The sequence below is a fragment of the Ictidomys tridecemlineatus genome, chromosome 10, assembly GCF_052094955.1.
Source record: "Ictidomys tridecemlineatus isolate mIctTri1 chromosome 10, mIctTri1.hap1, whole genome shotgun sequence".
NCBI lineage: Eukaryota > Metazoa > Chordata > Mammalia > Rodentia > Sciuridae > Ictidomys > Ictidomys tridecemlineatus.
The window spans coordinates 104,305,870-104,329,277 of NC_135486.1; the positions used below are offsets into that span (position 1 = coordinate 104,305,870).

Sequence of the window (23,408 nt, forward strand, 5' to 3'; positions counted from 1 at the left end):
GTAGAGAAGGCCCATGTCCCTTGAGAATAGGGTACATCCATCCAGAAAAAGGACAGTTTACTCTGGTTCTGCAACTTCATTTATTCTACCATCATTCTGGCGGCAACTCAGCAGCCTGCTAGGAAAGGGAAGGAGCCCAGCAGTGGTCTCTCACAGGCACATGGCATTTCATGGGTCATGAAACACAGTGCCATCCACAGAGAGCAAAGAAAATGACAGTTCTCCAAGAGCTGAACACAAGGCACCAGGGACTCTGCAGAGCTCTACTCCCTCAGTCCAGCCCAGGGAAGCTGGGGGCTGCACCCAGCTCAGCTGTTCTCCCTGACGCTGCAACTGTCCATAAACCAGAAGGCACTTGGAAAACTCAGAATGAAGGGGATGGAGCCCCTGGAAGGGCCTTTAAGCTCTTAAACAATCTGATGAAAACGAGGTGCTCTCCCCACAAATGCACTAATATGACACTTTGTTGGCAGCTTCTTCCTTGGACTCCAGGAGTGGCAAAAAGGGAAGACCTTTCTTCTGCCAAAGCCTGTGTGTCCTTGCATCAGGCCCTGGGGGCTGAGGTGAGCAGCTGCCCTGCAGGAGGCTCCCTGCCACCTCACCACTGGTAAAAGACCGATGCCAGGTGCTCAATTCCTGGCCTTCTGTATTTCCCTAATGGGCTCTATATAATTCTCATGGGGAAAAAAAGCAGAGATTTTATTTTGTTTTTTTAATCTTCTTTTACTTTGGTTCAGTTTTCCACTAAGAAAAAGAACATGAGAAACACAGCCGTAGTTCAAAACTTCCAGACACCGGGAAAGGTCTGGAAACTGCTCTCATCATTGAAATGGTCTTTCTCCCACCACACCCATTTCCACGGGGGTCAGATAAGCACCACCTCACCTTTCATGACTGGTAGAAATGCCTCATAGAAACCAATGCGCCCCCACACTGGGCATCCCCTTTCTAAGGAAGCGGGCCTCCTTCCCTGCCCCTGCCACCCCTTTTATTTGGAAGCAGCATCCTGCCCCAGAGCATGGTGGCCCAGGTGGGTCCACAAGACCCATCACTGCTGAGCCGCGGGTAGCTGGCCCCCTCACATGCCCTCCCAGCTGGTCAGCCTCTCCTTCTTGGCAGCTCTTAGAAGTTTCACTCTTTCTTTTTGATGCTCTGCTCCTTCATTCTATGTGTCTATGTGTGACTTTGTTTTATTTATTCTGTCTGGAACTGGATCTTTCTTTGACAGTCTTTCATCAACTTCCCACATCTCAGGAAGGAAGTTTTTCTTGAGACACTATCCTGCTTGCATTCTCTCCAATCTGTCCTATTGAATGTTACATCTTTTATTCCAATTTTCATCTCTCCTACCTTCTCTTTCACAATCTCTATCTCTTCCTTACAGATGCCTTCCAACTTCTGATGCTCTCTTTAGCCACGTCTAGTCTGCTATACTCTACTTGGTTTCTGTAACCGCACGTTACTTTCAGGATTTCACTTTAAGTCCTTTTCAATTCTACCTAAGCACTGCTCATTGAGGGCTTTCCTTTAGTTCTCCCAGTATTTTAAACATATTTAAAGTTTCTCAGATGCTCTGACTTGCAGCCCTTGTGAATTCTGTCATCCACTTTACCTGCGGGCTTTCATGACTGCTCTCTTCCTGCCATGGACTGTGCTTTGCTGCAGTGGAAAATTCTTGAAGTGCGACTCTCCAAGTGATCCTGGTCCCAGCAGGCTGGCCATCATGAGCCTAAACATCCCCAGAAATCCAGCCTACACATATGGCTCTGCAGCCTGGCCTGTTGGTTTCCACAAAGGATGTTTCTAGCTCATCTCTTACACATTACAGCAGAACACACTGGACCCCCAGTTCAGGACCAATCCTATGACAACCTCGCCTAGAATGAGCATGGTTTCCAGGTGTAAGAATTGAGAGGTATGAGCGACTGCCATAGTCACCATGCTGCAATCTCCAGAGCCTTAGTAGAGTCAAGTAGAGGCTGCTGGCCTCTCTTAGACCAGGCTCTAAATCAAAATCGGCTTCTTGATCCCATTCAAGTTGCACATTTGCACTGAGTTCCAACTTTTGGTGGAGATGCTAGCAAAGTCACCTCTGTCTTCCAGGCAGCTGCTTGCCTCTGTGGCTTCCTGTGAGGGAAGTCCCAAGTGCCTGAGAATGTGCCTCAGCACACATGGCTCCACAGCATGATGGGGCAAAGTGAGTCACAGGAAAACAACACAACAGGGCAAGTGCCCGACATCCCTCCCAGCTCCTCTGTCCACAGTGAAATGAACCCACCACGAGGCCAAGGGGGCAGGCAAAAATCCTAGGAAACAAAGAAAGCTCAAGCACTGAGCCAAACACTCTGCCTGTGAAGGACTTCCGCTGAGAAGCAGCACTGGATGGACTTCCCACACAGGAGTGCCTCCAGCTCCAACACCTTCGAAGACCCTAGAAATTTAAGAACCCACAGCACCATGAAGAGTGAGCCAGAGCTGTCCCCACCAGGAGGAGGACAGGAACCTGGCCCAGGGGTGAGCGCTTGCCTGGCCAGCAAGGAGAAACTTCCCACTACAAGGGATGGAACAGGACTCTGGTATTCAGGGTGTGGCTTATAAAGGACAGATGGGCCTTAAAGCAGCAGGAAGGGTCCCTTGCCTGCGTGCCTTGCTGGGCTCAATATCCAAGGCTAACAGCCAGAGGTGGCCCTTCACAGGGAAGGCGTGGTTTCCTAGGCAGCCAAGAATTCTCTGAGTCCCCCAACTGACTCCCAAAAGGGAAAGAGGGATAGGCCTAGCATCTCCACCAGGCGTGGGACAGGCCTGCAGTGAGCTACTCCTGGGAGGGGGCAGTCTCTGCACATCGACCAGGAGCAGGCACAGGGCGCTGTGGGCAGGGCAAAAGCCATGAATAAAAGTAACTCAACTGGACAAACATGTGAAACGCACCAGACAACTAGATCCCTGAGCATAAAAAGGATGTTTTCAAACATGGAAGGAATGAGCTTTACAATAGAACTTTTAAAAAAATAAATAAATAAAAAACTATAGGCAACTCACAAAAGAAAAACAAATGACCAATATGAATATGGAAAATGTCCACTCATGGAAGTAATCAAAGAAACCCAAATGAAAACAATCGCTTTCCTGCTGTCACTCTGGGAAACAAGAAAAACCTCTCTCTATGCTGCCTGGGGTTGGACTGGGGTGGGGGAGTGCCTAATGAGCACTCTCATACGTCCACTGAAACAGTGCTGAACAGGACATGCTCCAGACACTCACCACTGCACTACCTGGGCCAGAAGCTGGGCACTCACATGCCCACTGTAAAAATTCTGAGAAGGACATGCTCCAGGATGTTCATCACAGCACTACCTCAGGGCGGAACCAGTCTTTCTGGTTTCTCCTGCACACTTTTATTTTCTAATTTTTTTAACATTGATCATGTATAACTCAGGAAAAACAACAACCATTACTTTCTAAAATTACATTTTGCTGAGTTATTTTCTGTTGGCCAAAAGGAAGCAACGCTCACAAGCGTCTCCTCAGCTGACCGCAGCAGCAGTTCAAGAGCAGATATCACCGTGGCGCAGCTGGACTCTGGGGGTGAGGGAAGTGGATCCTGTTTTCTTTGGCCCAGAAGGAGAACCGCCAGATTTCCATGGCAGCAAGGAAAGCTGTCCGGCCTCCAGGTCTTCCACAATTCTTCAGACCTGACCAACAGACTGAGAAAACACATCTCAGAGACTGAGAGGTACACCTGCATGTGCAGAAGTCAAAGCATGCGGGAGAGCTGGCCTAACAGACCCCAGGGCCACCTCCACCAGACACTCTGAATGGTGCCTTATGCACGGGACAGCCACCGCTGAAAAGCTTCTAGAGAGAAGCAGGATGTCACATGCAGGCAGGGTGGACAGGCCACCCACGAACAAAGCAGGAGGCCTCAACATGAAGCCAGGAAAATCCTCCCTACCAGGCCATCAGCAGTTTCTAGAATTGATAAAGCCAATAGCATGTGTCACCAAACCCGAGAAAAGCAAAGAGTCCTCATTCTGCCTCCACTGACTCCCTGGACAGTCAGCTGTCCTCTCACAAATGTGAGCACCATGGCGAGAATGGCTAAAACCCAAACACGGAGACACACGCAAGGGCAGAGAAACTCCTCTCTGTTCAGACGGGGGATGCAAAACAGAACAGCTGCTCTAGAACAGAGATTGGCAGTTTTTTAAAAAATTAAACAGGCCTGTACAAAATGATCCAGCAATTACAGCCTTGGGCTTGTGCCCCAGAGAATTTAAAACATGATCGTGAATATTTATAGCAGCTCTATTCTCAAAAGCAAAAATCTAGACTAACCCAAATGTCCTTCCCTCAGTGGGTGAGTAAAGGGCTTTCGAGGGATCTAGTTCTGTATCTTGACTGTAGTAGTCATAGAAATTCACACCTGTGATACCACTGCGCAATCGCACAAGCGCACACACAGATGTCAGAGTAAGCTCTGCAGACTGTACTGCTGTGTCCTGGCTTTGACACCATGGTGGATGACACAAGGAATTAATTATCACTGGAGGAACCTCAAGTGCAGGAAGGACCTCCCGATGCGTTGTTTTGCAACTTACTTCGAATCTACAAGTATTTTAAAAATGCATTTCTTTCAGGGAAGATAAAGGTGAACCCCAGTAGCACGATCCTGATGCTCCCACATTGATTGTACACAGGCTGCTGTTCCTGCTCCACTAGGCAGGAGCTTCCCGGGGAGTGTGGTGTCCCCTCCTTCTGCAGGCATAGGTGTCTGGAAGGTGTTTGGGACAAGGAGCTGGTGAGCCAGCCACTTCTATCGTGCTGGAGATTCTATTTGTGCCGACAGAGCGCCACACCCCTGAGGGCGCAGGATAGATGGAATGAAAGCAGGAAGGAGCCCAGAGGCTGCCTCCTTCACCTCCAGGGCCACAGGAACCTTCCCCGCATCCCTAGAAACAGCCCTCCTGTCCACACACGGGGGAGTGCATTACTCCTGAGCTAGGTTGGGCTGTCCCAGAGATGCCTCATCTCAAGTCCTGTCGCTTCTGCTCCCAAGTGCCAGTCCTGACTCATCCTGAGAAGGACAGTCCTCCAAGATGGCTGTAGGACACATGGCACAGCCACCACTATCCGCTAGTCTGCTCTTCTCTTGGTGGCTCAGGGACATGGAGGCTGAGTTGCCAGGGCAAACCAGCACGAGTTCTCATCCTCCAGTGCCAGCAGCCTTTAGACCTCAACGAGGTTCCTCTGGGACCTGGGCAGGGTTCATTTTTTTCCCAGGTAAGTGTCTGCTTAACCCAGTGAACTGCCACCACATCAGTCAGCAGCCTCCCCAAGAGAACAGAAAAGGGGAGGCTGAGAGGGTAGGGACATCTGACTCTGGCCCATCTCCTGGGAGAGAATGGAGGGATGTCCAATCTCGGGAGTAGGGGAAACACACAGTGGCACCAAGTTCTTGGTGCTCAACCTCCCATCCTTGTGCATGTGATGCTGTTGAAAGCAGATGTCTCTGCTGCCCACAGATGCCATGTTTGAGCCCACTCGGCCCTCCCTGGGGTGGTACCCATGGCAACCTTTCCTGCTACAGCCATGACACACAGCCCTCGTTACTTCCCATAACAAGCCCAGAGTTCTGTCAACCTTCCCAGGGAGCACAGCCAGATTGTCAGAGCCACCAGCCCACATTAGGGCCTTGCCCCCTTTCCTCAAAGTGCAGCCTCTGGCTTTCCACACTGGAGAGACTCAGAACTCTAAAAGATCCGGCACCTGGACAGCTAGAGCCCTCAGGGAGAGCCCCTGCACACGGGCAGGAACCCAGGCTGAGGGTGGAGGCTGGGTAAGGCTGGACACCAAAGTCTTCGTTTCTGGCTTTGGTAGGCCAGAAGACTGGACAAGGGAACGGCAAGTCCCACCTGACAGCCTACTGTGGCAGACACACTCCCAAATGGTCACGGCCACCCAATCGTTTGCACATTTAGGTTGCTTTTGAGCACCGTGGCAGAGCTAAGGGCCTAAAAGATTTCCTAGATGGCCCTGTATAGAAATAAGAGATCCCGATTGGACTTCACTCTCAGTGGGCAGGACTAGTCACTAAAAATGTGACCGAGACAGAAAAGCCGATCACTTCACAAAGCATCAGAGCTGACAAAGAATGAGGACTGCCAGGCCCTGCTAGGGGCAGGCTGGACTCAGAAATATGGGCAAGGGGACCCAAGCCCAAGGTCCCCATGTGGAATGTCTGCCAGGAGAGCTGCCCCTCCAAGCAGGGCCCACCATGTCCCTGCAGCCCCCAGCAACCCCAGCAACCAGGCCAGCACCACCCCCAGTGCAAGGCTCTCCCTGCATGGAACACCTAGAGTGTCTCTGTTTTCACACACACTGCATGTAGTACACAAAAGCATACCAAGAAGAGTTAAAAGCTGAGGCTTTGGAAGAAATAGTTTAAAGTCTCTTGTTTCTTCAAAAACGCTCATCCTCTGAGGCACAGATCCAAAAAGATGTGTCTGACTTTACCATAAATGTCTGCTGGGTTCTCAGGAAGAGCGCTTGGGGGTGTGTTTGGGGGGGGGGCGGGGCGCACAGTTTATTTTTAATCACGTTTGGATGTTGATTTACACCAAGTGCTTTCCAGTCACACACTGAGAAGGGGAACTGCCCCGGATGCAGTCACCCTGAGCCTTACAGGAACTTAAAATCCATCAATATCCATCAAGCTTTAGCTTATCTTCATGTGGCAATCCAAGCTGTCGGCTGTTGAATGCATCAAGAAGAAACTGGGGAAACCCACTAATGACCTTCCAGGTCAGAACAAACCCATGGCCGGGTTTTCTTATACTTTGTGAGACTATCCCTCTCCAGTGACTGACGGGACTGCAGACCCAGACAATGAGTGACACCGAAAGTAGTACAACTCTGCTTGGCATCAGCAGAACCTCACAGAGCTGCAGTTTTGCTAAAGGTTTTGTTACCAGAGCCAGTGTCACTATAAACAGTCATCCTAAAGCTCCCTAATGCCAACCCAACACCCCACAATAACAAGCTTGCTGTATTTACCATCCTTCAAAACAAAAGAACTCTTTAAGCAAGTAATTGAAAGCTACTGGGGGGGGAAAAGCAATTAACAGTTGCATAACTGATTACATATAAAAACATAAGTTAATGCAATATCAAATAATTACGCCATTTCTAGCAGCATAAAAGCCCAATTTTTAACACACTTTTGCTGAACAAGCTAAAATGTCCTAACTTGATCCGGGTGAACTACTGCTAAGTGTTGCCACTGGAGAAGAGTCAGGCTACGGGGCTAACATGGAGAATGTGAAAAAATAGAAAGAAGAGAAATGAAAAGGTTGCTCAGGCCACAGAGAGGGTTTCAGAAAGGTGTTGGTCAGAAAGACACTGCCCCAGAGGGGGACATACAGTGCTGGAACTGGCAGGAAGGACGGGACTCGAAGCCAAACCCCCAGAGTCCTCTACTCTGGGCAACAGCAGCACTGCAGCTCCTTACAGAGCAGGCTTTACCATCACGGGTCTTTGATCTCGATGTACAAATAGCAGACAAAAGAAACCTGTGCTGTGTTCCCTATAGATACTGTCAATGTCACCTTTCTCCCTTCTATCCTGTCATCAAGAGCCAGAGGACAACATAAATGCTTCTTTCAGAATGCAACTAAACCAAAACAAGAAATCCAGCATACGATCTGGCTTGTCCAGCATTAGTTGCAACCCCAGGCCAAGGACACCCAAAATAGCCAAGGAGCTCAGCTTAGGAAAGGGAGTCACACCAGCAAGTCTGGGATTTGCGGCTCCACTCTGCAACATTGGCCCCCTGGCAATCGTTTTGTAGATGTGTCATCAAAGTACAGGCAACAAAAGAAAAAAACAGACTACATGCCATGAAAATCAAAAACTTTGGTGCTTGAAACAGTATCAGCAAGAAAGTGAAAAGACAACCCACAGAACAGGAGAAAACGTTTACAGGTCTTCTATCTGCAAAAGGATCTTGTTTATTTAGGTACTGGAGCTGTAACCCAGTGGCACTTCTATTTTGAGACAGGGTCTCACTAAGTTGCTGAGGCAGGCCTCAAATCTCTGATTTTCCTGCCTCAGCCTCCCAAGTTGCTGGAGTTACAGGAGAGTGCCGTGCCAGGCTGAATCTTTAGAATTTATAAAGAACCCTCACAACTCCATAATAGAGACAGATCAAAACATTAAAATGGGCAAAGAAAATATTCATTTCTTCAAACGACCAAAGAGCACATGAAAATAATGCTCAACACATTGGCCACTGGGGAAATGTGAATCAGAGCCACGCGAGACCCACCGCATACCTTCTAGGAAGGCTAGGATGAGGCTGGGCAACAGCACTGCTGCTGAGGACCAGAGAAGTGTGACCCAGCGTCCTCAGTGGTGCGGGGAGTGTGAAATCAGGCAGCTGCCTGGAAAACACTTTGGCAGTTCCTCAAAAAGTTAAATGCAGAACTTGCATATGATCTGGCAGATTATACTCCTAGGAATACAGCCAGAGGAACCAAAGCAGGAATCTAAGGGAAAACTGAAACCCAAATGTTCTTAGGAACACTATTTATAAAAACCTAGAGGTAGGAAACCCCAAAGACCCACCAGATAGAAGGTGGATACTCAAAGAAAGAGATCAATACAATAAGGGGGAGAGCCAGAGCCCAGGGCAGGGGCTCACACACTTGACCACCACAGCCTCCCTGCTAAATCAGACCCTTTCAGATTCTAGGGATTTAGTCCATTTCAACAGCCCCTGACGAGTTAAACCATCAATAATTTCCATCCTAATTTTCAGAAATATAAACCAATTCTCAGCCAGGCACGATGGCGCATGCCTATAATCCCAGCAGCTCAAGAGGCTGAGGCAGGAGGATCGTGAGTCCAAAGCCAGCCTCAGGAACTTAGCGAGGTCCTAAGCAACTCAGTGAGACCCTGTCTCTAAATAAAATACAAAATAGGCTCAGTGGTCACGTGCCCCTGAGTTCAATCCTGGGTACTCCCCGCCCCCACCGCCGCTGCACACACAAAAAGAACTATAAACCAAATCTCTTGGTGACCAGAACTTTAAAAAATGGAATTACCACAAAAAGGATACATGACTACTTCCTTTAGAAAACATCTCATTAAGTAAACAGTATGGATGAAAGATTCACAACATATATATAAGCAGAAAGAGAAAAAGGCTCACAACAAAGAGAAGCTTTAAGAAAGATCTTCCAAATGAACAATAAAAAGACAAAGAACCCAGGGAGCAAATGGGCAAATATCTGAATAGATATTTCTCCAAAAAAAAATACACAAATGGCCAAGAAGCACATTAAAAGATATTCAACATTATAAATTAACAAGGAAATGAAAATCAAAACCACAAAGAGACATCACTCACATCCACCAGAGGGGCTGATAACCAAAAAAAATGGACAGAAGCCCAAAGGTCTACCCATGGATGCCTGGATGATCAAATGTGGCACACTCACACAGTGGAACAGTGTGCAATGTTAGGTGTGAGCAGGACCAAGTAGGCAGATGTACACGCACTGACTTGGAAACATCTCCAGGGCGTGCCCAACCAAAATAGTGTGCTGACCAAAGAATGAATCACAAAAGAAAAATTAACAAGCTGGACTTTTCCAAAATTTAAAATGTCTGCTCTTCAAAAGCCACTGTTGAGAAAAATGAAAACCCCAGCTACAGAGGGAGAAAAAAATGTATTTACAAAACAAAAATTCTGATAGAGGCCTTGTATACAGAATATACAACAAACTCCCCAAACTCAATAATGAGAAAACCAACAAAAATGGCCAAGACAACTAAACAGATACTTCACCAAAGATAATTTATAAATGGTAGAAACAAGTGAAGATGTTCATCGACGATCATGGTTGGTCAGGTAAAATGGAGCAGGAGCACAGGTTCAGTTTAAGTCGGTGACTACTGAAAGAAAAGGACCTCCTGCTCTAAGCCTGAGGTGAATGGCAGAGGACATTCCCAGACTAGTCCATCCTCTAAGGCATCAAAGTGGCAAGGAGATATGACCACAACCTCTCACTAACGAATGCACTCATTTATCTACATTTACATGCTCAAACAGATGCCCAGGCGGGGAGACCTAACACAATTTTAGACATATTTCCGGGCATAGGCACAATGAGAGACTGCAACACAGCATGTGAAGATGTCAATTTCTAGCCCCCAAAGCATGTATATATATATATATATATATATATATAAACATGCTTAAGCTTTGACCTCCTTGCCATTCTGCCTATGGGGCAGCCACCTTGCTCTGTGAATCAGTGTAATAAGTAACTCCTAGTAACCCTTTCTTTGCTAGTCGTGTTTGATTTGTACCCTGAATGATCTAAAGGACCCACTGAGCCTGGGACAAGTTAAAACCACAAAGAGAAACTGTACACTTGAAGTAAGTGCAGTTTACTATGTCAATTATACCTCACGAAGTTGCTTTTAAAAAACACACACAGGCCGGGTGCAGTGGCACCCACCTGTAATCAGAAAGGTTCAGGAAACTGCTTCAGGAGGATCACAAGTTCAAGGTCAGTCTGGGCAAGTCAGCAGACCTCTTCTCAAAAGAATAAAAAGGGCTGGAGATGTAGCTCAGTAGTTCAATCCCCAGGACTAGGGGGATAAAAAATAAGAATCAATCTCTCTCTCTGTCTGTGTCTGTCTGTCTGTCTCTCTCTCTCTCTCCCCCCATGACTTCATCCAGTGGCCAAAATTTAAAATACTAACAATAACAAGTGCTGATAAACATGCAGAGCCAAGGCACCTGCACACGCTGCTGGGGGAAGCAGAGCACAGGAGCTCTGGAGACCAGCTTAGTAGTGCACCATCCTTAAAGACAGGGACAAGAAAAGAATGCCACGCTCCTGAAGTGCCTCTTGGTGCCTGGAGCTGCTCCAAGTCAAAGGAACAAGGAGGGCAGGGTAGGCCAGGGTTCCTGGATAAGGCAGAACCCTGTCTTTTCTCCAGAAGTCTAAGAACTAAGACAGGCTGACGGCACCGTCTGCAGGAGCGCTTGCCTGCGCACGCACCACAGTAGTGGCTCCTTGGCTCACTGGCCACACATGGAACTAAGCAAATTAAGATTCTGCCAATCAACCTTTAAAATCCTGTGGAAAGGGTGTGTGTCCTCCCACAGCACTGGGAGGGATGGAGGGGCTCTTTTTCCTGGAGCAAAGTCATGGGACAGAGTGCTACTGGCTCAGCCTGTCACCACTGAACTCTTCTTGGAGTAGTCACTCATCTCTTGTAAGCTTTCCCATGTCTTGCACACTGGCTTCAGGCACTTTGGCCTCTCAGCAACCTATCCCCTTGCCCTGGCCCAAGTGGGCTGTGGACCGGACAAGCAGTGATTCAGAAAATCACACACATGCTTATCACACGGTATGGCAACTGCAGTCCTGGGATTCATGGGAGAAATGAACACACAGGAGGACTTACAGAGATAGCCACAACGTGTTCAGAACAGCCAGGACTGGAAATGACTCACAGTCCAAAATCTGGTCAAGAGGTAAACAAATCTGCAACTCCATGCAGTGCAGTGGTACTCAGCCAGAAAAATACAAGACCCAGAAGGCACTGTCATGAGGTGACTGAGCAGAGAGATCTGACCTCCTCCTGGACTAATGGCCTCCAGAAACCACTAAGGCTCTCAGGGTCGCTGTGTTCTCTGGGTCTCAGTTCCCCAGGTGAGATCACTAATCCATCTGTAAGTCACTTTAGCCTACAAGTCTACCAACTTGTAATTCCAACCTAGGATCCAGTAGTCACAAAGTAATGGGGGCAGGACGGAATTCCAAAAGAAAGCAACTCAGCGGGCTGGGGATGTGGCTGGGCTGGGGATGTGGCTCAAGCGGTAGCGCGCTCGCCTGGCATGCGTGCGGCCCGGGTTCGATCCTCAGCACCACATACCAACAAATGTTGTGTCTGCCGAAAAACTAAGAAATATTAAAATTCTCTCTCACTCTTCCTCACTCTCTCTCACTCTTTCTTAAAAAAAAAAAAAAGAAAGCAAGCAACTCAGGCTCCAGGAAGCTGTCTGTAAAGACTCCAACTACTCGCCCCAAGGGGGCAACGAGGAACACTAACAATCCTTGAGGCCAAATGCCATTGGTGTGAAGGATTTTGGCTCTGAGCAAATTCTCTAGGCCATGGAGTTCACTACCACATCTTGATGGTTCTGTAAAAACCTGCAGGCTTACTGCCTGGGTGATTCTATCTGACTTATGTTCAAGATTACAAAAGAGCCACAGAGCAGTCCCAACTGAGCAGCTCTTTCCTTCTAAACGCAGCCAGCCTCAATCTAGAGTCTACTGGGCAGGTTCCAATGGAGACCCTGGAAACACACGGGACCTGGACGCCAACTGGCTTCCAACTACACACACATCCTGAAAGAAGAACACAACTGACCCCTTCCAGGAGTAACCCTACTGTGCACTCCTGCCTGCTGTTCCCGATGTGGACGTACGCACCCCATATCTGAGCTGCTCTCCCCATTCAGGTCTCCAATACTCAGTATGAAGGCAGATGCCAGGAAGCATTGGTGACATTCATGGAGTTTCACCAGTTAGCACCCTGAACCACCATGAGTGAGGACAATCAGTGGCGGGAAGGAAGCTCAACGGTGTGTCTCCTCTGTCACCAGCTAGCAGGTGGACTCTGCAGGTGGCCCACTCTGCCAACCAGCACAACTCCCCCACCTTGGCCCTGGTCACCTCAGAGCTGCTGAGAAGCCAACACTGCAAGGCCTCTGCACATGCTCACACCAACTGGGTGTGGTGGCACATCTGTAATCCCAGTTACACAGCAGGCTAAGGGGCCGGGGTGTTCTCAAGTTCAAGGCCAGACTGGGCAGCACAGTGAGACTATCTCCAAAGAAAAGTACTTGGCAAACACAAGGATACCTATCAATGACAGGCCTCAGCTAGAGCCCTCCTCCCAGCTCGCCTACAAAATGTTGGCAGCCAGAGGTGTATTTACAGCAGCCGCGGCACCACCCTCTAAACCTGCAGACGTGTGGTTGGCTTTGGCACGACAGTCCTGTTTACACTGTCTCCCCTTCAGATGTCTCAGTGTCTAGGACAGAAACAGAATGCCCAGCTTCTCTCCTGGAGGGATCAGAAAGGAGGTGAGGGAAGGGGGTGAGGAAAGGAAGGATAGAAGGATACGGGTAGGAGAAAAGGCAAGAAAGGAGGGGAACAAGGAGAGGAAAGAGGAGAAGAGGGAGGGAGACAGGAGGGCAAGGATCTGCCAAATCACGCCACGGCTCCTTCCAGTTCAGCCAGTTCAAGTGCACAGAGCAGGCTTGCCCCCCAGCCTGGTACTTGGAGCCATCCTTCTGAAGACCTAAGTCATCTAAAACTCAACCCCCACACACTGGCCGATTGCAGCAGAAAACCAGATCTGGAAGGGTTAAAGTAACTGCGGGAGAACTCCAGGGGTCAGGCGTAGTGGAAGGGCTCTCCACGGCAGACAGGTAAACTGAGACTCCACTGCCCCAAGACACCCTCCAGGAAGAGCAGAGTCCTGTACGCCAGCCCCAGCCCCATGAATCCACTGCCCAGCAGAATTGAGGAAGAGGGAAGCTGCAGGCACCCAGTCCATGGGAACTCAGCTACCAAGACGAGGGGCAAGGTGTTTTGGAGCATCTGTGCTCTTGACCAGGGACATCACAAACCACCCGCTTCTCCGGTGCTGCAGGCCTGCCAGGGCCTCTAGATAGTGAGCTGAGCAAGGAAGCCTGGGGCTGAGGAGCCTGACGCCAAACCAAGGGCCAGCAGAGATGCAGCCCCAGGCAGCCCTCGAGCTGAGCCCACAGGCCTGAATCGGAACTCAAGCTCCATGGAAACCATTCCCCAAGGGGCGATGAAGTTTCTAGCACTTGGGGACACTTCAACTGTCCTGGCGTAAGCATGGAGTGCTCAAACTGTGGGAAATGGCTGCGCAGGGCCCAGGGAGCTCCCCAGATGGACATCTCTGGGAGACAACACAGCAGCTCAAGGACAACAGAGGCCTCTCCCTTCTCCACCGCAGATCCCAGAGGCTCTCTTGGAAGTACTGGGGGACAGGGAGGCGGCCAGTGCAGTACTTTTCCACCAGCTCCCCAGTAATGCACAATGGCGCTTTCCAGGCCTCACGACCTGCCATTCTTCAACAGTTAGGTTCAGCTTTCCATATTTTTTTTTCTCTAAAATATACGTCTGATGCCTCCTTTTAATAATTTACCAGGAGAACAAGAAGAGTGAGTAAAGAAATATTTTTATCAACAGAGACCAATGTGGATTTTTAAGGAGAGTCCCCATTTTTTTGGGATACTGACTTCTGGAAATACAAGAAGAGGATCTCGGGGTGTAAGCCTCCAAGCCCCTACTCAGAATCACAAAGACCAAACTGAGAAGCCACCGCAGCAAAGGAACTAGCCCTTGGGCTCACAGGCATCCTTGGGGAGTGTGGCTGTCGACCTCTGCTGGTCAGTGACTGCCTCTCCCAGGCCAGCAGCCCCCCAACAAAGGCCAGCAGGACAACCCGCTGCTCCTGGTGAACCTGAAACTAACTCAAAACCTGTAGCCAGAAAACTGAACACAGCACACAAATTTATCAGTAACTCCATGTTATAAACCAAACCAGACTAGCAAGAAACACACCCCAAATGCTTTCTTCTTTCTTGTTTTCCAAATTTCTTTTAATCAACATATACTTTATAATGATAAAAAAACAATGACAGCTGGGGATGTAGCTCAGTGTAGAGCCATTGTCTGGCATGTGCAAGGCCCTGAGTCATTCCCGGCACCACAAAGAAAAGAAATCACATTCTTTAAAATATTATTTGGACTTAAACAAAAAGATGTCTATCACTCCCCGATAATGCAGGAATTTTAACCTTAAGCTGAGCTACTATGGGTCCGCCAGTGGCCAGTAGCCTGCATACAGGTTCATTAACAAAGGACAGCCAGAAGTTCTACAACACAAAACCTCTAAGGTGATGGCCTGGAGCTCATTTTAAGAAAACAGAAGGAGCCTCAAAAGAGCAGAGCAGTGTCATCAGGAAGGACCAAGGCTCTGTAGCAGGTAGGACCCCAAGTGAGCTCCAGGAAACCTGTTTCCACCTGGAACCTGGAAACCACAAAGAACCAACCTCAGCAGGAGACAGGAAGCCAGAGGAACAGGAATTAAATCACCTGCTGTAGAGGAGCCCAGTCAGTAAGACACAGCCAAAGAGAACCCAGGTCAAGACAGGGGTCCTGGGTCTGGAGTGTCCCCACCACTCAGGTTGTGGTGACCTACTCCTGGCACACTGTGCCTGTCCCATCCATCCTGCCCTACAGAGTCCGTGCTGCTACCAGACACGTTGTGCATGTTATTTACACATCTCTCAAAAGCTCGGAACTGCCTGAATGCATGCTGCAGCCCAACCCTGAGGACATCAAGACCCCCGCCCCCCACCCCAGCCAGGCCAGGTGTCCATGCAGGCTTGCTGAAGACTGCAAAATGTCTAAACCAGGTGTAAGTTAAGGAGTCAGGTGGGATCTGCCTTCCTACTATCCTTCTCTCATTTCATAAAGGAAAGGATACCTGCCACCCGGAATCATATCTTGGCGCACCACCCCAGGAAATAGGAGTCTCTGGGGCACCTCACAAAGACAGACTGATAATATGGCGCCATGCTGCAAAAGGGAACAAATCCTTGTACTAGTCAGGCAGGTCCAAGTCTTCCTTCCAAAAACTGAAGAGCCTAATCAAGTTGTCATGTAATGGTTGATATTTAAAATATATTTTGTGGACTGGGGGTGTAGCTTAGTGGTGGAGTGTGTGCCCAGTATGCACGAGGCCCCAGTTCAATCCCCAGCACCAAAATATAAATACACACACACATGCACAGACATAAAATATGCTCCTAAAAAATCATTCAATGAGGCCAGGATGCAGTGGCGCACACCTGTAATGCCAGCATCTCAGGAGGTTGAGGTAGAATAGTGAGTTCAAAGCCAGCCTCAGCAACTTAGCAAGGCCCAAAGCAACTTGGTGATACTCTGTCTCTAAATAAAATATAAAAAAGGGCTGTGGATATGGCTCATTGGTTAAGTACCCCTGGGTTCAATCCCTGATACCAAAAAAAAAAAAAGGGCTGGGATTGTGGCTCAGCGGTAGAGCGCTTGCCTAGCGCAGGCGGGACCTGGGTTCGAACCTCAGCACCACATAAAAAAAATAAGGGCATTGTGTTGTGTTCATCTACACCTAAAAAAATAAATATTCAAAAAAAAATCACTTAATGGTCTCAGTTCAATGAATTAAGCAACACTGCTAGAACAAACTTCTATTCCCATTTAATTATTTATATCCAGAAACGAGAAATGGGGAGGGGGGGAGAAACAACATTAAACCCTGTCTCACTCAAACATGAAATTCACCAAGATACATGAACCAAGGGCAAAACTCTGAAAAGTCCTGCCATGTGATTATGTGATGCGTGCCTAACCAGTCTATATTTTACGTTGACTGACTTGACAAAATTTGTGATGTTATGCTATTTTGATCAATGCATACTACTAATTATAAAGAGAGCCCAATGTAGAAGGAAAATTTCAATACTCAGAACTTAGCAGAAACAAAAATTTTAGATTTTTCAAAATTTATAGATATAAGCATATTTTTGTGGTAGACAAGATTTTGGGATGAAGAATAGAAATGCATTAGGAGATTGTTCCTGCCTGGTCTTGAGTGGTATTTAAAACCCCAGTCATTTAGAATCTATGGCATGCAATTCAAACAGTGATGTTAATAGCTGATTTTCAAACTCTCTGCTGGTATTAGTGCCAGGTAAGAACATTTTTAGTGCATGTTTTTAAACAGAGCTCCCCAGGTCCTGCCACCTATTGTCAAGGTGAGGAGCAATCGCCCTTTCTGCAGGGGAAGCCCCGTTCTCTGAGCGCACATCCCCAGCCCAGCTGCAGGTCCCCAGTTACAATCCCAGCCCCATATTCCATTTTTCTGACCTCACATGAATGTAAAGCTCTTAAAATTAGGAGAATTACCATTTTTTAGTGACAAGCTCACAATGTTCCAATAGTGAAAATTTGCTTCCCTTAAAAATTTGGATTATTTTTATTTTCTACAATTCTTGGACTAACTCATATTCCTACACAGGCTATGGACGAGTCATCCACCCTACCCCAGGCACCTGACTACCCACAGGAAGGACTCAAGGATCGCTCCCTGGGCCCTGTGTGGCCAATCTAGTCTACCACAGTTGCTGTAAACAGGGGCCTCACACAGGAGCCAACAAAGAAGGCGGCCCAAGCGAGGCAGGAACAGTGCTCCAACCTAACACTGTACCTGCTCTCAGCAGGCGCTGGGTGTGTCCATATGTAGCCTGTGTGTCTGTCCTCTGCTCCACAGAGGTCGGGTGGCCTTACCTTGGGGCTGGCTTCTTCGTTGTCTGCTGTGGTTTCAAGTGCCTGAGGTCTCTCTTCTGCAGATGCCTTCTTTACTTTTTTGCTCTTTTTCGCTGTCACTTCGGGACCTTTTCTTTTCTGTTTTGCCATCCTGCTTTGGAGAAAGCACACTGCTAAATCCATAGGGAAAAAGGGGCTTCTGCCATATAATATTTTTAAACAAAGGGGGGAGACTTTCCTACTAATAGACTACAAAGGTATTTCATGAAATATAGTATACAAAAGTAAAAAAAAAAAAAAAGTCAAACTCCTAGTTCATCACCAATTTAACATTTTGGCACACTTCCTTTCTATTTTCTGGGTGTTTTTACTTAGCGTAGCTGCATCATGCACACATTACATATTCTATTTTTTTAATGGCAATCTTTTATTTATTTATTTATTTATTTATTTGTTTGTTATGTGGTGCTGAGGATGAAACCCAGTGCCTCACACATGCTAGGCAAGCACTCTACCACTGAGTTATAGTCCAAGCCCCATCATATTCCATATTTCTGACCTCACATGAATATAAAGCTCTTAAAATTATGAGAAATACCATTTTTTAGTAACAAGATCACAATTTTCCAATGCTGAAAATTTGCTTCCCTTAAAAATCTGGATTATTTTTATTTTCTACAATTCTGGACTAACTCATATTCCTACACAGGCCATGGATGAGTCACCCACCCTACCCCAGGCACCTGACTACCCACAGGGGGAAGGACTCAAGGATCACCAGGAGCCTGGGACATCTCCTCCGACCAGGCCAGTCATAAGGACTTACACAAGAAATATGGGATGTGGGAGGAGAGATGTGCCTTCATGGTCTATTTCCTCAGGCACAGCAGCTAGTTACTCCTGTACAAGAACAGGAGTCCATGAACTGTAAAACCAATTCCCTCCGTGGGATTATGTGATGAGAGAACCAAGAGCAATGGCTGAGGTTGCCGGAGCCTGGAAGCTTCGGAGGGGAAGGAGGAAGTAACCCTGGACCTTGCAGGAAGACGACGGCTGCTACTGGGACCTGAAGTGGAAACCAGACTACCTCCAGGAGGGAGAAGTAGAAACTAGCAGCCCAAAACACCTACCCACATGGAACTCCCATTCTTATGGGGGAGCCAAATACATACTATGTTAAATGCTGAGAACCAGCCAGGCACTAGTGCACGCTTGTAATCCCAGAGGCTTAAGAGGCTGAGACAGGAGGATCACGAGTTCAAAGCCAGCCTCAGCAAAAGCAAGGTGCTAAGCAACTCAGTGAGACCCTGTCTCTAAATAAAAAACATGAAATATGGCTGGGGATGTGGCTCAGTGGTCGAGAGACTCTGGGTTCAATCTCCAATACCCGCCCTCTCCCAAAAAAAAATTGAGAACTGGTATGCAAAAGGGGTGGGTGTCATGGGAAGGTGACCATGTAAACAGGATGATGGGCCTGGAAGCACAGCTCCGTGTAGAGCACTGGCCTTGCTGTGCAAGGCCCTGGGCTCAATCCCCAGATCCACAAAAGAAAGAGGATGATCATAATAAAAAGGGCCAGAAGTAGCGTGTGTCCCCAGAGACCAAGACCAGTTTGGGGGCCAAATACCACTCTATGTGAGAGTAAGCCAGGGGAGCATAAGGTGGAGCTGGGACACAAGGGGAGCCAGCACCAAGGATCTCCGCTCCCATTTGGGTCTGTCACTGATGACAGCACACTGAAAGAATATTACTATTCTGGAGTCAGAAAATTCCAGGCTCCATATTCCTTAATTAAGCCTTATCTTTAAAAAGTATTTGAAGCCAGAGGCTACAAATTTCAATTAACTGTGTAATAAGATATCTTGAAAGAATGAGAGACTGTTGACATAAGGACACTGAAAACACAAAGGATGGCGCCAGCCCATTACCTTGTTAGAGAAAGAAGTTCAGCAAATATTTATACACCAGTTACTATAAAAGTTAAATCTATATTCATTCCGTAAGTTATCATTAAAAACTTTAATCACTAAGTCTATTTGCTAAAAAGAAGAAAAAGATTTTTCCATATTATAGAGTGATCTCTTTAACAGTTCTAAGAGATAACTCATAACTCTGACACTGAATGTTTCTTCTAGAAAATATTTTTCATTTTTGGGCAACTGATTTTCAACAAGGGTGGCCAGGCATTCAAAGAACGATCTCTTCAACAAATAGGACTGTGACAACTAGACAGCCACACAGGAAACAATGACTCTGAAGCCCTACCTCACACCACGCACAAAAATAAACTCAAAATGGACCAAAAACATAAATGTAAGAACTAAAACAAAATTCTTGGAAGAAAACATAGAAATACATCTTTAGGACTTAGACGAGGCAATAGTTTCTCTGTAACATAAGTAGCAAAAAGAAAAAAGTACATAAATTGGACTACAACAAAATTTACAACTTTTGTGCTGCAAAAATGATGCCAGCAAGAAAGTAAAAAAGACAACTTGCAGTCGGAGAGAGAGAGCATTTGTAAATCACACATCTCACAAGACACCTGAATCCAGAATATATGAAGAACTCTTACAACTCAGTAATAAAAGGCAAATAAGCTGGGCACAGTGGCTCACACCTGTAATCCCAGCGGCTCAGGAGGCTGAGGCAGGAGGATTGCAAATGCAAAGCCAGCCTCAATAAAAGCGAGGCACTAAGCAACTCAATAAGACCCTGCCCTAAATAAAAACACAAAATAGGGCTGGGTATGTGGCTCAGTGGCCAAGTGCCCCTGAGTTCAATCCCTGATAGCCCCCTCCAAAGGTTTTTTAGTACACATTGAAGACCTGAAAAGATGCTTCACTTAGGAAATGCAAATAAGATTGTGCTCAGTGGCAGAGCACCTGCCTAGTATGTGTGAGGCACTGGGTTCCATCCTCAGCACCACATACAAATAAATAAATAGATAGATAGATAAATAAATAAAAGTACATCGACAACTAAAAAAATATTAAAAACAACAACAAAAAAAAGAGATACCACTTCACATTCACTAAGTTGCCTATAGTAAAAAAAAAAAAAAAAAAAAAAGACAGATTGCGATGGCTCAATGTAGAGTGGTTCCCTAGCAGGTGCGGGGTGCTGGGTTCCATCCCAGCACCATAAAATAATGAGTGAGAAAAAGAAATGACACAATAGTAAACATTGGTAAGAATGTAGAAAAACTGAAGCTCTCATTCACTGCTTGTGTAAGTGACAGAGTCACTTTGGAAAACAGTCTGGCAGTTCCTCAAAAAATTAAAAACATGCAATTACCATTTGACTCAGCAATTCCAGTCATAGGTGCATATCCAAAAGAAATAAACAACTCCACATTAAAGTTTGTATTCTATCGTTCCTAGCAATATTACTCATAACAGCCAAAGGTGGGAACAACCTAAATGCCCATCAAATGGATGAGTAGATAAACTATAGGTATTCAGGGTGGAATATTATTCAGCCATAAAAAAGTGAATACTGATACACCTACAAAATGTGTCACCTTAAAACCTGATGCTAAGCGAAAGGAGCCAGATACGAAAGACCACATATTGCACGATTCAACCTGCATGAAGAACTCAGGATAAGCAAAGCAGAGACAGAAAAGGCTAGTGGCTACTCAGGCTATGAGAGAAGTGGCAGTGACTGCTAGTGGGGACAGGGTGTCTTCTGGGAGGAGGAAAATGTTCTAAAGTTAGATTTTGGCGATGGTTGCACAACCCCATGAATACACTAAAAAAACAAAAACAAAAACAAACTATATTCTCTCTCAAATTACCAAAAACTTAAAAATACAATGTTCAAGGGGCTAGGGTTGCGGCTCAGCAGTAGAGCGCTCACCTAGCACATGTGAGGCACTGGGTTCGATCCTCACACCACATAAAAATAAATAAATAAAGGTATTATGTCCAACTACAACTAAAAAAATTATAAATGTTCAAGTACTGTTTAAAAAATAAGAAAGATATAAATGGGGGGAAATGCAAGTAGACGCCTCCTTGTGTCTTTTAAGTGAGCTGTTAGTGGCCAAGGCTGAGCTCACGGCTACAGGACAGCAGAGTAGCCTGCCACCATGGCCCTTGATCATTGCCATTCCCAGTGCCTGAATTAATTTCTGTAGATCAATGAAAACCCAAGATTTCCCTTCTGGTGGTTGGGAGGATTCTGAGGGGTCAAGGATATTAAGGAAGCTAACCCTAACTACCACTTTATGGAATTAGCATTAAGAGACCTCACCAAAGCCAGGCCCTGGCCCAACATGCTCTACACACACCAGCCCACTCACTCCTGTGACCCATGCAGCTGGCATGCAATGCGGAAACAGGCACATCTGCCCATCAGAATAGAAAATCAATAGAGAATGTCTGAAATTGGCCAATAACCACATCACAAGCATATTATTTAGAAACACGGAAGTAGAAACAGTAGAAACAGCTGCAAGATTAAACTGTTCTTGCCTTTAAGGAGCATGAATGGGGGGAGACAAATTATTTCAGTCTACAAGTCATCTAGCACCATGTCAGTCTTCAGTTACATGCATATATGACAGCTAATTTGAAGGTTAAAAAATATTGATTTTAGCTGGGTGTGGTGGCATATGCCCGTAATCCCAGTGACTCGGGAGGCTGAGGCAAGATTGCAAGTTTCAGGCCAGCATCAGCAACTTAGCGAGCCATAAGCAAGTTAGCAAGACCCTATCTCAAAATAAAAAATAAAATGGGCTGGGGATGTGGCTCAGTGGTTGAGTGTCCATGGGTTTAATCCAAAGTACCAAAAAAATAAAATAAAAAGGGCTGGGGCTGTAGTCCAGTGGTAGAGAACCTCTGAGTTCAACCCCCAGTACCAAATAAAAACAAACAAAAATCAATTATTTTCAAAAAAGATTTGTTTTTAAATTATACTGTACAGTATTGGTCAGAGAATAGGAAAAAGGACATTATCATGCCCTGCTAATAGGAGGACAAATTAGTACATCCTTTCTAAAAGGTAATTTTATAACATTTATCAAGTGCTTTGGCCCAGTAATTCCACTGCTAAGAATTCATCCTAATGAAATAATCATGGACAGAGATTTATATGTACATACACGATAATGGCAACACTATCTCTAATATTAAAAAATTGAAAACACCATAATTGTCCAACAGTAGCAGGCCGGGGAAATGAATGACTCCTCCGTGCAAAGGAATATTCCAAAGAAACCATTAACAACTGTGATCTCAAGGAACATCCGTCACGTGGGTAAGTGCTCATAATACAATAAACTGAAAATCAGATATAAATCTATGGAATACAATATGACTCGTTTTGTAAGAAAAATTATAGACAAATGTGCACAAAGGGAAAAAAACTAAAAGGAAATATACTAAAATAGATTCAGATTATAAGAATGTTTATTGTTTTCATATGCTCTTCTGTAATTTCTACAATAAAAGCAAAAGAAAAGAAATTGTTTTAAGACACAGCCCAAAAGCTTCAATTAAGCAATTGAAGGATTCCACCAGTACAAAGCAGATGGGCCAGATTGAACAAGCACAGGACGACCAGACCTGCCTGCCAAGGCACACTGCCAGTGATCAAGACGGCTCAAGCAGGCAAAGCTACAGTCCCCAGGTGGAAAAGCATCTCACAGGACCCTGATGAGATAAATCAGCCTATAGGCAAACACCAGGCACACTTTTATTAAACCTGAAAATACCACCCACAGACCCAGATGACACGGGAGACATCTCAGTTGGTGATGATCTGATGTGGTCGGGACAGGTTCTAGAGGAGACCTCCAAACTACCAGGCAAAGGCCCACCCTGAGCCCACAGAAGGGCGGCCCCCACCCCTGGATTGTGGCTCTGCTCTGACCCATGCCTAGGCCATGCTCTAAACTGCCTGCTTAGATTAGTGGCCTCCTGGCCTCTGCTATTCTGCCCATGAACACTGCTCTGTTGCCTCCCTATCTGA

General features: G+C 46.5%; 1 protein-coding gene across 7 annotated transcripts in view; it reads right to left on the reverse strand.

Annotated features, from left to right (window-relative positions):
* Chlsn (cholesin) overlaps positions 1 to 23,408 on the reverse strand; it is a 118,102-nt gene that overhangs the window by 92,459 nt on the left and 2,235 nt on the right. For 5 of the 7 annotated variants that reach the window (XM_040278297.2, XM_078023559.1, XM_078023557.1 and 2 more), the window contains exon 2: positions 17,454 to 17,583. In XM_040278297.2, the coding sequence (XP_040134231.1) occupies positions 17,454 to 17,582 (129 nt within the window). In that variant the 5' untranslated portion in view covers position 17,583. Of the gene's footprint in view, positions 1 to 17,453; positions 17,587 to 23,408 lie in introns of those variants that run through there. The other 2 variants (XM_078023561.1, XM_078023560.1) reach the window with 1 other exon arrangement.